Raw genomic sequence first — 17,037 nt, forward strand, 5'->3', positions numbered from 1 at the left:
CATACTTTGTTGTCTGATTCCCATTGGCCACGCCCTAGAGACATCATACCATCCATGTCCACTTCAGCACTAGGTCATGCTCCTTCTGTTTTCTTTTTAGGGGTTTATGTCAAAATCTGCAATTGACCATTTTTCTGCACTTTGCACTCAACCTTCCTGAGTTCCTGAATTGTGCCGGGTCTGTGTGCTCCATTAAGACCTACAGCTGCCCCATTGACTACAGTGGTCCCTTCTTTTGGGGCAGAAGTGGGGAATAGCACTTTTGCCCTTGGGAAGAGAAAATTAAGAAATGTATGGCAAGGTGAGGCTGAAGCTGGACGCTGAGCCGGAAATACCTTTCAGAGCTTGTTTTCATCTTTAAGTTAACCTTTATTATGATTTAGAAAGTGATATTCTGAAACAATTTGCAATTGGTTATTATTTTTTATTATTGTTGTTTTTTCAATTATTTACAGGCCCAGATTTGTGGAAATGCCACCAAGGCCCGGGCCTAGGGCGGCAGGATTTTAGGGGGCGGCGTGCTGCCCAACTACACCCACATTTGTTCAAGAACACTAGGAATGTGCAGGAGATACAATCGTTTTTTTTAAATTTCCCGTGCGCCAATCCCCATTGCTCCTGTCCCAATGATGAAAATTTGCATAAATAAAGAGGGGACAGGGGCGACGAACGGCAGTGGGTCTTGGGGCGCCCGCTATGTAAATCCAGCCCTGGTTATTTAACTTTTTATTCAGCAGCTCTCCAGTTTGCAATTTCAGCAATCTGGTCGCTATTCTCCAAATTCCCCTAGCAACCATGCATTGATTTGAATAAGAGACTGAAATATGAATAGGAGGGGCCTGAATAGAAAGAGGAGTCATAAAAAGTAGCAGTAACAATACATTTGAAGCCTTACAGAGTATTTGTTTTTTAGATGGGGTCTGTAAAGTTTGAAAGATTGAGAGGAAGGCAAATAATTGAAAAACTATTAAAAAAAAAAAACAATGAAGACCAACTGAAAAGTTGTCTAGAATTAGCCATTCTATAACATACAAACAGTTAACTTAAAAGGTGAACCATCCCTTTAATAGAAACTGAAGGGACACAAAGCAGGAGCGGAAAATTCCCAAAAGGGAAGCTTATATGGAGGCCAATTAACTGCAATCTCATAACAAGGGGAAGTGACAGTAAATTGGATGAATATCCTCAAGCTGACGTCTGAAAGCTGTAATGAATAAATGTGGTTTAATGTGAGCTGAGTGGATCTTTAATGATGGATTCTAATGGTCGGATCTAAAGCCTCACAAATACCAGTGAAAATAAACCAAACCCGTTCTGCAAGTTACTAAAGGCCGAGGGCTCTAATGTATTCCTCTCTCACACCAGGAAATAACAGCAGCCTGTGATTGGGCTCTGGATATATATAATAATGTCTATGCGCTACATTATTTATATACTCACATAAAGTCTTATTTTTAGGGTGCCGTTAGGGTTCCAGTTTTAGACAAAGATTCTGTACCTGTCAGGAGGTGTATATCAAATAAAGGTGAAATAACCCTTAAACACATATCCAGGTTCTTATGTATATACATTGGGCTAAAAGCACATAGGTCATTTAGAATCACCAGTCACACCCAGAAAAGATAAACTGTAGTGGCAGATGTACCCCCTGTTACCCCCTCTGAACATTATACAACTTTTCAATTGGTTGTCCTTATTTATTAATTTTTTTAAGTTGTTTCAATTATTTGTCTTCTGCTGACTATTTCCATCTTTCAAATGGGGGTCACTGACCCAGAGCAGGGCCGGTCCCTAGGCAGCCTTGCCATTCGCGGCACTGGATGAGCGTGCGCATACACAAATTGGCGCTTACGCAAGCGAATCATTGCACACGTGCGCAGAAGCTCAAAAAGAGGGAGAAATAACACAGAGTCAGGGGGAGAGAGAGGAACGGACTGGGGGTAGGCGACAGAAAAGGTACCTGCCTGGTGCCCCCCAAACCCGCCGCTTTGCGCCCGAGGCACATGCCTTCTGTGCCTAGTTCTAGCCCTGCACTGAGCCCATCTAAAAACAAGTGCTCTGTAAGGCTACAAATGTATTATTATTGTTACTTTTTATTACTCCTCTTTCTATTCAGGCCTCTCCTATTTATATTCCAGTCTCTTATTCAAATCAATGCATGGTTGCTAGGGTAATGTGGAGCCTAGCAACCAGATTGCTGAAACTTCAAACTGGAGAGCTGACGAAAAAAAAGCTAAATAACTCAAAAACCAAAAATAATAAAAAATGAAAACCAATTACAAATTGTCTCCGAATATCACTCTCTACGTCATACTAAAGGTTAATTTAAAGGTGAACAACCTCTCTATTTCCTCGTGTCACATGATACACATTATTGGGCTTTTGGAGAGTTTGTGCTGTGAGTAAGGACAGGGAGGGCATCGGGAGCTGTAGGTGCGTGTGGCTCATGCAGAGTGCCGGGGGAAGAGGGGTCGGAGAGAGTGGGTGTGTGACACATATATTTGTGCAGCAGCAGGAGGCAGACACACCCTGGAGGTGATGTAAAGCCGAGGTGCCTGTGAGGAGGAGGAGTCTGAAGTATCTGCTGCTCTTCCTCTGGCCCCTCCCTGCTGCTCCCTCAGCCTCTGAGTCCTGCTGCTGCTGCTGCTATTACTACTACTGCTACTACTACTACTACTACTGCTACTACTACTACTACTACTCTGCAGTCTGTGCCAGGGCATTGTGATTGAGACTGAGTGAGTCTGCAGCTGTACAAGAGCCTCCTCTGTGTCCTTGCCCTGCACCGACATGAGCGGGGTCGCCGACAGACTTGCTAAGGAGCGGGCAAGGGCCAGTGGCTTTGGTACCAATGAAAAGGCTCTGCCCTACCTCAACCAGGACTTCGAGGCTCTGCGCAATGAGTGTCTCCAGTCCGGCTCCCTGTTTAAGGACCCCAGCTTCCCCGCCATCCACTCCTCCTTGGGATTCAAAGAGCTGGGTCAGTACTCAAGCAAAACCCAAGGGGTGGTGTGGAAAAGACCCACGGTAAGTGCAGCTGTGCCTGTCTATCATCTCTGTATCACTCACTAAAGTTGCTCTTATCATTGTTTCACTGTCTACTGTCACTGCTTCTCTGCTGTACTGGAATCTGACAGTCCCACCACTTTCCTATATACACTCACTGTATCACTGCTGTACTGTATATTACACTATAGTATAGTCCCAACACTTTCCTATATACACTCACTGTATCACTGCTGTACTGTATATTACACTATAGTATAGTCCCAACACTTTCCTATATACACTCACTGTATCACTGCTGTACTGTATATTACACTATAGTATAGTCCCACCGCTTTCCTATATACACTCACTGTATCACTGCTGTACTGTATATTACACTATAGTATAGTCCCACTGCTTTCCTATTTACACTCACTGTATCACTGCTGTACTGTATATTACACTATAGTATAGTCCCACCGCTTTCCTATATACACTCACTGTATCACTGCTGTACTGTATATTACACTATAGAATAGTCCCACTGCTTTCCTATTTACACTCACTGTATCACTGCTGTACTGTATATTACACTATAGTATAGTCCCACCGCTTTCCTATACTGTATACGCTCACTGTATTACTGCTGTACTGTATATTACACTATTATAGTCCCACTGCTTTCCTATATACACTCACTGTATCACTGCTGTACTGTATATTACACTATTATAGTCCCACTGCTTTCCTATATACACTCACTGTATCACTGCTGTACTGTATATTACACTATAGTATAGTCCCACTGCTTTCCTATATACACTCACTGTATCACTGCTGTACTGTATATTACACTATAGTATAGTCCCACCGCTTTCCTATATACACTCACTGTATCACTGCTGTACTGTATATTACACTATAGTATAGTTCCACTGCTTTCCTATATACACTCACTGTATCACTTCTGTACTGTATATTACACTAGAGTATTTATATTTATACTTTATATGAGCCTTATAGTACCACGCACCACTAATTTAATACCAACAGTTGCTGTCCAAGCTCCGCGGTACCGAGGGCCAGAATTTTCCTGGCCTATGTGGTCAAGGGATGATAATGAAGCCAGTGTTGACCACTCCCTTTTTTAACCCACACCCATGTTCCCCAATAACGTTTAAGATCATATGTACATTAATGGTGGTAGCAGCACACTAAAGCCAATGGTTGGTTATTACTGCAGGGATCTCACTCATCACTCATATGTGATTAAAGTAAATTAAGTCATATTAAGACATCCATGTCGCCCACCTGTGGATAACACAGCAACCATCAGCACATTATTAAACACCTTATGGCCCCCTAACAAAAATTTCCAAACAGACCCACAAAACAAATCCATACCAGGCTCATCTCCTATAGACAGAGCAGGGCACTCATTTGTAGGCTGAGTATGACACACACTGGGAGCATAGAGCAGACAGAATATACCACACAGGCACAATAGGGCAGGAGACAGGGAAACCTATCAGGACCACTCTAAAGTTGGCCATACATGTGCAGATCCACCTTGAGGTGGGCAATATTGTTGCGGATCCTGTTGCAGGGCCTAGGGCCCGACAATCCGATCACAACGAGAGGAATGCAGTCGGTCAGCGCAAGGATTGTATCAACAAACAGATTTTTTAAACTGCCTGATCGCCAGATTTTTGACCATATATCGGTTGGGGAAGCTTGTCGGAGGTCCCCAATACCCTGGCCAATAAGCTGCTGACTTGGTCTGTCGGCAACTTTCATCTGCCCGTGTATGGCCACCTTAAGATGAACAATTTGAACAGTTCATACTGTACTACATACATAGACACAATGCCGGAGCTCTACCGACAGTTTTTATGAGGTGTGAACAGTCTAGGTATAAGGTGTGAACAGTACAGGTCTTACAGGTGTGAACAGTACAGGTCTTACAGGTGTGAACAGTACAGGTCTTACAGGTGTGAACAATGCAGGATTTTACAGTCTGAATTTCAGGTGTGAACAATGCAGGGACCAGTTAATCACAGCAGCCAGACTTTCATGTGGGGGCCACACAAGCGGGGGTCGGGGATTGGGTGAGACCTGCAGGCCTCCAGTTGGACAGTGCTGTATTAGAGCAAGTATAGGGTAAGCAAAGCAGCAGGGCCACAGGTATTCAATTGACAGTTGTGAGCTTTGTAGCAGAAATACACAGTGTGTATATATATGTATATATGTATATATATATATATATATATATATATAATAGTAGATAGTCTCCTTGCACCAAATCTTCTCCATATGTATCGCATGTAAATTGTAGCACGTGTGTATTATTTACGCATACTGTAAAACTGTTTAGCCCTAGGAAACCTGATAGACCTTCTATAAAAACAGAAATCCAGGTATTGGATCTGTCATGCGTAAACCTTTCATGCAGCAAGCCTCATAGCATTGTTATTTCCCATAGTGTCCCATTTAAACAAGCAACGTTTGCCAGATTTCTGTCTTCTGTGCAATAATGAGAAAACACTTACAGGGGAATGTAATAAAAGTCGCAAAGAGCAAAACAATTCGCACCAATAAGACTAAAAATCCACATCTCACAATGTAATATTGTTCCTTAAACTGTTATTGCATTGCGAATTTTAATTGCGCATTGCGAATTTTAATTGCGCACTCATAAGAAGTGCTTGAAGGTGTCGTAATCTTTTGGAGCAAACATAACGACTTTTTCAGTAAGGAGTTTTATTACATTGACTGCGCATTGGCGCAAACTATAAAATTCGCAAACAGTCTTTCACTGTCGGAAGTGGTCGCTAAACAGTTTCCGGGCTTGTAAAAGCTATATTAAATTCGCACAAAGCAAAATTTGTTCGCGCAAAGGCATAACTTTTCGCATTGCGAATAGTTTTTCCGTTTGCGATTTTTATTACATTCCCCCGTTAGTATTTGATGAAACTAAAGCTGGCTGTGTGCAATTAAGATGTTGGCCCAAACAGACGCAACAATAGAAAGGTTCTTGTGAAGTGAAAACCACACCTGGACTGGCAATCTGTGGATTCTGGCAAATGCCAGAGAGGCTCACGAGGTGAGGCTATGGTCCCTTACTCTAAGGGCTCTTACACACATCGTTTTTTGCTGCGCTCCCCTGCATTCATGCTTCGTCCCACCTGCGTTTGGCGTAGGGATTCACCGAATCTGGGATTCGTCCAGGATTCGGGCTTTTTCAGCAGGATTCGGCCGAATCCTTGTGCCTGGCCGAACCGAATCTGAATTTGCATATGTAAATTAGGGGCGGGTAGGGAAATCACGTGACTTTTCGTCACAAAAGAAGAATTTTTTCCACTTTTTCCTTTCCTGCCCCTAATTTGCAAATGCAAATTAGGATTAGGATTTGGTTCGGTACTTGGCCGAATCTTTCACCAAGGATTCAAGGATTTGGCCGAATCCGAAATAGTGGATTCGGTGCATCCCTAGTTTGGCGCTTACATGCGTCTGTGTGAGTACAGCCCCCTTCACAATAATTGAGTGCGTTTACTCCTGCGCTCCCCTGTGGCTGAACGGAAGCAAGCAGAGCGCAGGGGAGTGCAGCAAAAAAACGCCCGTGTGTAAGGGCCCTAAGTGTGTTTTTTAAAACGTGGAGCCGAGCGTAAATACCCTACTGAAATACGCCCCCTATTTTCAATATGGCGGCTTAACTCTCTCGAGGTGGATTGTATATACGTATCTGCGGTATTGACAATCAGCCCGGCTACATTTTGCATGTAAATTGGTTTTCAGTTTGGCTTTATTTTCACTAAAGTTTACTAAAACTCTTCCGAGTGGACTTGTGGGGAATGAGGAAAAACAGAAATGCATGCTGGGAAAAGAAAACTGCAGGCATGCGTGTGTGGTTTCTTTGGCGTTATTATGCTCGAACGCACGTTTTTAAAAACGAACCGTAAAAACGCCATGTGTGACCTCGGCCTTATTATTCCAAAAGCCTGAAGTGCAGTTGGTCGCCTTGAACTCACAATGCTGCAGCCAATCGATGCATGTCTGGGATTTCTTGGCCTGTGTTTGCTTTTATTGCAGTCTGCAGTGGGTTAATCCTGCCACAGTGCTGGCCTATGGGTTGGAAGAAGTTTGAGGCAAGTGATATAGATATTTGTCTACAAGAGCACAGGCCACACCCCAATATTGACACGAAGGATTTAGTTTATATGACCATTTTATCTACACATCCAGCCCGCCATTCTCATTTAACTAATACAACAGGATCACACCACAGTCAATACTCCCAGGCTCCTGCAGTTTAATGGGGTTGTCCACCTTTAAATTAACTGTTAGTATCATGTAGAGAGTGATATTCTGAGACAATTTGTAATTGGTTTTAATTTTTTATTATTTGTGGTTTTTGAGTTATTTAGCTTTTTATTCAGTGCCTCTCTAGTGTGCAGTTTCAGCAGTCTGGTTGCTGAAACCAGATTACCCTAGCAACCATGCACTGATAAGACTAAGAGATGGGAATATGAATAGGGTAGACCTGTATAGAAAGATGAGTAATAAAAAGTAGCAATACCAATAAATGTTTAGCTTTACAGAGCATTCATTTTCTAGATGGGGTCAGTGACCCCCATTTGAAACCTGGAAAGAGTCAGAAGAAGAAGACAAATAATTCAAAAATAATAAAAAAAAAAAGAAAAAGCGAAGTCCAATTGAAAAGTTGCTTAGAATAAGCCATTCTATAACATACTAAATAAATACTAATAACCATCCCTTTAACTCCCAACCTTCCAACAACAATCTAAATTGTTATTCTTAATACTAACAAGCATTTATAAAGGGCCACAAGGAAGTGGGTGGTCTGGAAATAAGGAAGGGGCAGACTGGGAGTGGGGGTGAAAATTTTAATTCTCAGATATTGTAAGGTGTTGCTTTAAATGGATAAGATACCCAATTACTTGCCCTGATTGGATTGAACCTAGGGTTGCCACCTGGCTGGTATTTTACTGGCCTGGCCGGTAAAAATGATGGTTGATCCCAATGTTATTAATAGGAATAAAATATAAATATATAGGAAGGCCAGTATTTTTTTCCAGAAAAGGTGGCAACCCTAACTGAAGCTATTACCTGGCCCGGGGACCAGTAGTCCGATTGCACAGGCGCTGGCCCAGATCAGCTGACAAGAGGCTGGAGTTGCAGGTTCAGGTGAGTTGTTAGCCAGTGTTGCTGAAAAAAGTGCATTTTGAAGACAAAAATGTCTTTATTGATCCGTTGACAAAAAGTCTTGCTCAACCGGTTTTGTTTTCTTATCCCATAATTGGGCAAAACCCCGTAGAACACTGGAACATAATGACCAACCCAAACTTCTATGTACATAAAGGCTGAGAAAAGACTCTAAGCCATAACCGAAAGGATTTCCCTCTACTCCCCTCCCATGTTGTATTGTTATTATATTTGCCCTTTATTTAATGTATCAACTCTGTGCAGTTCCTTTAGTGAAACACACCCTATTCTGCTTCCCTGGTCTTTTGATGGTTTTCTTTTTGGGTGGAGATTTGGGCTTTTCGTGCCTTATTGTATTTGGATAACTCATTCTGGGTGCAAACATCAGTATTAATATTGTTCTTTATATAACGTTGTGCCTTTATTCTTTTCTGATAGGAATATGAGCATCTCACGCTTATGGCTTTTTTTTCGAAATATTTATACAGTGTTTATGCGACAAATTCAGATGTTTAAAGCTGCAGATTATTTTGTATGGCTGGAAGCTGTTGGCTTAACCTCACACGTCAGAGAAAGGCAAAATGTTGTTTTTTCCTTGTTAGAAAATCATCCGACCAGTTATCAGAGCTTAACCCGTGACTCACTCCTCAGCACCACCCTCAGCTGGGAATCCTATCACGTTACTCCCCTCGGGCGACTTTAGCACAGCAGGCTTGGCTTCATGTGTGTCTCCCACTCGCCTATATCAATATGTATATGACCAAATGTATTGAGACTGTCCAATTCAATTGCCATGTCCTGGATGGAACACTCTCTGCTGAGCCCAATGTCACTGCTGAGCAATGTCAGCATAGGAACTATTTGTAGGGAATGTGGGCCTTTTATGGGGGATCAAAGGCTAGCAAGCATAACATCACCATGGGCAATGCCAGGGGTTGGCTGGATTAGTATAAAGCAAGGAAGGAACTAGGGGTAGGCAAAAGAGTCACGTGCTTATGGCACAACAGAAAGGGGGTGCAAGGCACATAGCTATTCTTCCTGCCTATGTTCCCATAGTTTGGCTTACAGACGGAGCAGCATTACAGTGCAGAATCACTTTACTGTTGGGCAGGGCGATCACGGGGCAGTTGGTTGGGCATGCTAAGCTTGCCGGCACTGATTTAAGGCACTGCTATTGGCCTCTGGAAACAAGGAAATGCATTTTGTAGAACAGTGGTCTCCAACCAGTGGCTCACGATCAACATGTCGCTCCCCAACGCCAACTCCTTAGATATTGCTCCCAGTGGCCTCAAAGCAGGTGCTTATTTTTGGATTCCAGGCAAGTTTTAAGTGCATAAAAAACAGGGTTATGGCCAAAAAGAGCTTTCTGCCAGTCCACATAGAGGCTACCAAATACACAATCACAGCGATTATTTGGCACTCCCAGGAACTTTTTACATACTGAAATTGCTCCCCCTTCTTTTTACTTTTGAATGTGGTTAAAAAGTCGGGGACCCCTGTTCTAGAGAAATAAATGTCATTTTGCCATCTGACAATCTGAATGAAACGTCTGGGTTTGGCAGGTAGCAGGAGAACATAACCTGAAAATGTAAAGTAGAGGAGAAATAATAATAATACAGTAGACCCTCCGTCATGGGGAGACATGGGGGCCTAGACCTTGGGGTCTGCTGTATAGTAGGTCCCCCTCTCCAACCTCAAACTTCACCACCTGTAGCAAACTAGCGGCAGCAGGCATGCAAAACACCAGCAGGCCATGGTTGCTGTCAAAAGATTTTTTTTTTTTTTTTGCGAGAGGCTGTTAAAAATTACCATATAGGCACTCGAGGGCCTGTGCCTAGAGCAGCAGCTTTAAAGGGGTAGCCCACGGATTCCCATATGGGAATTTTTTTTTTTTTTTTTTACATTTCGAGAAATAAATTTTCCCCTGCTAATTCCGTTCTTCCTACTTTGTGGAACAGGCTTTTCTGCTTCTCCCATTTTTTCATTCTTTTCATTTATTATGGTTTAGGCAAGACTTCTCAAAGGGTTGAGCTTACCCAATAATGAGTAGAGGTTGGGGCAGATTTTGGGAGTGGACTGAAACATCACAATTATTTACTTAACTGATATTAGCAGGTTTACCTTTTTAATCTGTCAACCTCGATAAACTCACTTTGGCTACTATGGTGATATAGAAGTAGGGGTTTTGCTGACCATGTTACATAAACGTAAACAAAGTGCTGCAAACTTCACCTTAGAATAATAATAAGGTGAAGTTTGCAGCACTTTGTTTATATTTACCCACATGTTAATACCTGTCCACTAATGATATTGCCCCGTCCAGCTCTCCTGATTTGTGGTGTTACAGTAAATGTAAATGACTAGCGCTGCCAATACAGAATACTGGTTAATTGAGTTACTAAACTACTTAGTGATAATAGGTTTATTCCTGCTAATCCCAGGGGAGGTTATGGCAGATGCTCTTGTACTGGAGCAGAAATCCTCGTCTCTATAAAACATTGGTGCAATGCTGAGAGAGCCAACGTCGGGTTGGGGTTAAATCAAACCAAAAAATGCATGTAAATGATATTATGTTATAGGTGCATGAAGTTTCCTAAGATGACGGCCCATGCACCCGCACACAGTAAACCAAATACAGCAAATGATATATACATTCACATAATGCAACACTGCCCCATAGGTTATGTGTAATTGTGACATCACTGGGATCCTCCTGATATAAATAAGTGTCGTGATAGATTTTGCACCTGGGGCCAAATTGGGAGCAGTAAAACTCGACACTGATGGAAGTTTATAGGGAACCCTGTCTATTGCTCAGCTAATGAGCCCAGTAATGTTATTCCCTATTCCCAGCGGTATAATTAGCCAATTACCAAGGAAATTAAACTCTAATTAAATGATTTCTTCTGACTGCAAATATAATGAGGCAAACTGCATTAAATTCCTTATTTTATACTTCTTCAGTTTTACTGTTGCTACTGTGCCTTTGTACTATATACCGTATATAACTCCCCCTGCCCCAAGCTGATAGGTCTTACCTCTGTCCTGAGGCTTCTGTGCCCACTGCTTCCCAGGGGCTCATTCCATTGCTCCCACAAACCGCAATAAACCAGATATGTTTTACGTCTCGTGTCTAAATGGTTATTTTTTTTTCATGTTCCCCATATTTCATGATAATTAAAAAAGTTGCTTAGAATAGGTTAATCTATGAGATATTCATAAAGTTTATTTTAAGGTGAACTTTCCCTTTAAATAGCTTTCAGCAAGAGGGTCCAGTTTGTGTCATATCCGGTAGCAAAGCCATTGTGTAGATATCAGATGCAATAATAAATGAGAACAGTACAGTCAATAGATTTTATGGCTGTGGATTGATTAGATATAATGGTGCTTTTTTGTATTATGTTACTCATAACCTTTGTACCTCAGACTGTCTCTCACCCAACCTCTTCTACTACTCTCCTCCCTACAGCCTTAGCTACTCAATCTGCTACTTACAGTCTGAGCTACTCTGTCCCTTCCCTACAACCTCAGCTATTCTGTACCTTTCCAACAACCTTAACTCCTCTGTCTGTTCCCTACAACCTTAGCTCCTCATTCTCCAACTTAAAGGGATCCTGTCATCAGAAAACATGTTTTTTTCAAAACGCATCAGTTAAAAGTGCTACTCCAGCAGAATTCTGCACTGAAATCCATTTCTCAAAAGAGCAAACAGATTTTTTATATTCAATTTTGAAATCTGACATGGGGCTAGACATTTTGTCAATTTCCCAGCTGCCCCCAGTCATGTGACTTGTGCCTGCACTTTAGGAGAGAAATGCTTTCTGGCAAGCTGCTGTTTTTCCTTCTCAATGTAACTGAATGTGTCTCAGTGGGACCTGGATTTTACTATTGATTGCTGTTCTTAGATCTACCAGGAAGCTGTTATCTTGTGTTAGGGAGCTGCTATCTGGTTACCTTCCCATTGTTCCTTTGTTTTGGCTGCTGGGGGGGGAAAAGGAGGGGGTGATCTCACTCCAACTTGCAGTACAGCAGTAAAGAGTGATTGAAGTTTATCAGAGCACAAGTCACATGACTTGGGGCAGCTGGGAAGTTGCCAATATGTCTAGCCCCATGTCAGATTTCAAAATTGAATATAAAAAAATATGTTTGCTCTTTTGAGAAAAGTATTTCAGTGCAGAATTCTGCTGGAGCAGCACTATTAAAGGAAAACTATACCCCCCAAACAATGTAGGTCTCTATTAAAAGATACTGAGTAAAACAGCTCATGTGTAAAACCCTGCTTCATGTAAAGGAACCATTATCATAATAATATACTTTTTTAGTAGTATGTGCCATTGGGTAATCATAAATAGAAAATTGCCATTTTAAAAAATAAGGGCCTCCCCCTGAGATCGTAGGATTCACTGTGTACACATACAGACCACATGTAAGGTCACATGAGCCAATTAACAGACAGAGTTCTGCCTTTTGCTTCCTCACTTCTTCCTGTTACAGTTAGTGTTGTAGTATTTCTGGTCAGGTGATCTCTGAGGCAGCACAGATAGAGTCACGAAATGGTGGTTCAAGGCAAGAGATGTAAAAGGGCAATATTTATGTAAATATATATTCCAGTTTGGTAAGATTCTTTAATATGTCATTCAATTTGATATAAACTATCTGTTGCTTAAGTATTCATTTTGGGGGTATAGTTTTCCTTTAACTGATTCATTTTGAAAAAAATGTTTTTTCCCATGACAGTATCCCTTTAAGGTCATACACAATAAGATCCACTGCTTTGTCAAGGTCATAAAACGAGTGGATCTTAACCCGATATGCCCACCAAAGGCAAGGCAATATTGCGTTAATCTGATGGTTCGGCCCTAGGGCCAAACAATCGGATTACAACAAAGGAAATGACGTCGACAGGACGAGGACCACATCAACTAGGTGATGCGGTCACCAGGAAAAATCAAACCTGCCTGATCGATACCTGGCCAATTTGTGGCCTGATATGACCCGTCGGAACGTCCCCTGTAGTTGATGGTCATTCTTTAAAATATTATTAAAAGTTAGAGCATTCTGGGAATTGTAGTCAATCTAAGGTTAAGAAACTGGTCTATAAGTTACTCCATGAAAATGTTGCTACTGGAACCCCCTAAGCTACTCATTCATTTCTCAGTCACTCAATGTGCTTCATATGATCCCAGTTACTTTGTATGTTACCCAGATGCAAACTATCACCTTGCTGAGAACCTAATGGAATTTTTCTGTTTTTTTATTGCAGGACCTGTGCTCAAGCCCTCAGTTCATCGCAGGTGGAGCAACTCGGACTGATATCTGCCAGGGAGCCCTGGGTAAGAATGAGAGCAATGGACCAGGGTAACTATGTTACTGCGTGTTAGATGGGAGCAGTCTTATCATTTGGGGGCTTATAGAATCTTGGTGTGAGAGTAGAAATATGAGCATCAGTGATAGCAATCACTTCTGTACCAGACAACACATAACAGACCTAGAGGAGCACTAACTCATTAGTGGGTTGGACACAGAGAGCAGCAAGGGCCAAATATTCTACAATAATGGAACCATGCGCTGCTCTTTGTCCAGACCACAAACGTCCCCTGGCGATGTAGTTCAGTAGGACGAGAGTAGATCAAGTAGGAAGCTGAAAGCAAAGAGTGTGCTGTTCTCTATGGCAACGCAGTAACCACATCAGTCTGTATTTGGTTTTCTAGGGGGTCAGATTTAAAGGAGAACTAAATTTCCTGTTTTCTAAAATAAAAATGAAATAATCATGTTGCATAATATGTTTTGGGTTTCTGTACCACAGCCCTTTAGCAGTAAAGATCTGTGTCTCCAAAGATGCCCCAGTAGCTCCCCGTCTTCTTTTCTGCTGATTCACTGCACATGCTCTGTGCTGCTGTCACTTACTGAGCTTAGGGACCCACTCACAATATACAATATAATAGTCACAATACAAGGCTGATTAATTATTCAGATTCAAATTACATGGCACCGTATAACCCAGTGCATAGATTCGCCCTGCAGCATCAGCTTCTATGACAGATGAGACCACACTTTCAGCTTGATGATTTCCCCTGACCCCTAAGCTTAGCTTCTCCTCAGCAGCCCAGAGCTCACTGAGCATGTGCAGTGCCACTGACACACAAAAGATGGCCTATCAAGATCAGAAGATGGGGAGCTGCTGGTAGGGTTGCCACCTTTTCTTTTTTCCCTATTAATAACATTGGGATCAACCATCATGTTTATGGCCCGGTCGGTAAAATACCAGGAAGGTGGCAACTCTATCTGCTGGGGACAACTTTGAAGGGCTGGATCATTGCTGTACCTCTGGGCTGGTACAGTACATTCAGGATATAAAATGCAGCATTTATAGCATAATTGTTGTTGGACTTCAGTTTCCCTTTCATTGAGGCAGGATAAACCAATACAGAGCTCTTCTCTGGATGTCACTGTATATTCTCTGGATGTCTGTATATACAGGTAACTTGGCAGAAAGATCAATCCTGTTTCTGCGCATTGATTCATGGCTTTGGTTCAAGTAATGAATCTCCAGGGTTGCCTACAATTCCGCAGAAGGAGAAATGACCACTTGCACCGTCTGGATTATGGCAGCCAACGCTCCATGCTCTGCTGAGTGTATAAATAGAAGATTCCATGACAACTACTTGTACATCACACCCATCAGTGTTCCTAAATTGCAGTCTTCATTCTTACCTTCTCTGTGGGAGTCTTAGTGGGAAATTCACTAAGAATCGTTGTTGCGTACGGTTGCGAAGTTGCGCTAGCGTTAATTTGCCAAGCAAAGTTACGCTAGCGATGGTTAATTTGCATATGGCGACAAATTGAAGTTACAATGGAGGTATAAGTAGGAGCAGCACACAAGCCTGGGAAACCTTCAAAACAGCAAATAAAATGTTTATTTTGCCCTACACATGTGCCCACTGTATAGTTAAGTTGCCATGAGTTAGGAAATGTAGGGGGGAAGGAGGGGAGCCCCAAAAAAATTTTCGATCTTTTTCAGCCTATCATCCATAAAAAATTAAAAGACGCCAGCGTTTTTGTGACTTAGAAAAATGTTTAACTTTTTTTGAAGCAATCCCTATCTACTCTATTGCACTTCGCCTGGTCTGAGGTGGCAAAGGAAGTCTGGCGTAAAAGGTAGCGTTCAGAATAATTCGCGCGTCAGTGAATTTGCGTAGTTACGTCCGTTTTGCAAATTCGCCAGGCGTAAGGGTGCGAAGTAACACTCGCGAATTTACTCCAGTGCCCGTTAGTGAATCGGCGAATTAACGAAAATGCGCTACTCTGGCGCATTCACGCTGGCATTAGGCGCTTCGGCGTTTAGTGAATTTGCCCCTTAGTGTTGCACCATCACAATACATCAGCGCCTGTTTTGTTTTCATTCACATTCCTCTGAGGTTACTACTTCCCCTTTCCCAGTGCTGCGCCGTTTAGTAGTCCGGTGCCAATCAGCTGACTTTGGCAGGACACCAAGAGGAAACTTTGCAATGTGTCTCCCTCGTACCAATTAGTGTAATTATATAATGATGGATGGTAGCGCAACCCTGATCATTTCTTATTCACAGAGACACAGATTAAAGAACACTGTGGATTTCTGTATGGAAGTAGAATAGCTGAAGACACAAGCAAAATATCCTTATGTTCATTGTTGCATTGTATGGGGTTAACCCTTGTTACATGAAGAACATGGAGACTGGTAGTGATGTGGTGTTTAAAGGGGTTGAGATAACTTTTAGTATGATGTAGAGAGCGAAATTCTAAAACAATTTGCAATTTATTTTCATTTTTTATTATTGAAGGTTTTTGAGTTATTGAGCTTTTTATTCAGCAGCTCTCCAGTTTGCATCTTAAGCAAACTGGTAACTTGGGTCCAAATTCCCCTAGCAACCATGCACTGATTTGAATAAGAGACTGGAATATGAATAGGAGAGGCCTGAATAGAAGGATCAGTAATAAAAAGTAACAATAACAATACATTTCTAGCCTTAAGGTGGCCATAGACGCAAAGATCCTATCGTACGAATCGAGGATTCGTACGATTTTCAGACCGTGTGTGGAGATTCCCGACATTTTTCGTCCGGCGGACATCGGTCGTTTGGCCGATCGGACAGGTTTGATTTTGTCCCGACCGTCCCGCCAGAGCCCATTGTGCTCTCATCGCAATCTGATCGTTCGGCCATAGGGCCGGACGTTCAGATTACCCCCGATATAGCCATGCCAGTTAGTGGCATATCGGGGAAAGATTGGCTCGTTTGGCGATGTCCCAAATGAGCAGATCTTTGCGTCTATGGCCACCTTTACACGGCATTTGTTTTTTAGAAGGGAATCAGAGACGCCCATTTGAGAGATGCAAAGAGTCAGAAGAAGAAGGCAAATAACTATAAAACTATAAAAAATGAAAAGTTGCTTAGAATTGGCCGTTCTATAACATAATAAAAGTTACCTTAAAGGTGAACCACCCCTTTAAAGGAGAAACACCCCCTCCCCCCTATTCTGCCTGTTGTTTTTATGTAAAACATATATTTGGTTTGTGTTATTTCAAGCACTATGCAGGACAAAGACTGAAACTGAAAACAGTTTTAATTTTTAACTTACATGGTTCTTAAAGTGATACTGTCACGGGAAAACCTGTTTTTTTCAAAACACATCCGTTAATAGTGCTGCTCCACAGTCTTCTGCACTGAAATCCGTTTTTCTAAAGAGCAAACAGATTTTTTTTGAAATCTGACATGGAGCTAGACATATTGTCAGTTTTCCAGGTGCCCCTAGTCATGTGACTTGTACTTTGATAAACGTCAGTCACTC

General features: G+C 42.1%; 1 protein-coding gene across 2 annotated transcripts in view; it reads left to right on the plus strand.

Annotated features, from left to right (window-relative positions):
* The first annotated feature begins 2,512 nt into the window (after positions 1–2,512).
* Positions 2,513–17,037, plus strand: part of capn2.L (calpain 2 L homeolog) — a 39,986-nt gene continuing 25,461 nt past the window's right edge. Inside the window, exons 1-2 of one of the 2 annotated variants that reach the window (XM_041562125.1) lie at positions 2,513–3,027; positions 13,475–13,544. In XM_041562125.1, the coding sequence (XP_041418059.1) occupies positions 2,791–3,027; positions 13,475–13,544 (307 nt within the window). In that variant the 5' untranslated portion in view covers positions 2,513–2,790. 2 annotated transcript variants of the gene reach the window in all.

Source organism: Xenopus laevis, chromosome 5L (assembly GCF_017654675.1).
Source record: "Xenopus laevis strain J_2021 chromosome 5L, Xenopus_laevis_v10.1, whole genome shotgun sequence".
Taxonomy (NCBI): domain Eukaryota; kingdom Metazoa; phylum Chordata; class Amphibia; order Anura; family Pipidae; genus Xenopus; species Xenopus laevis.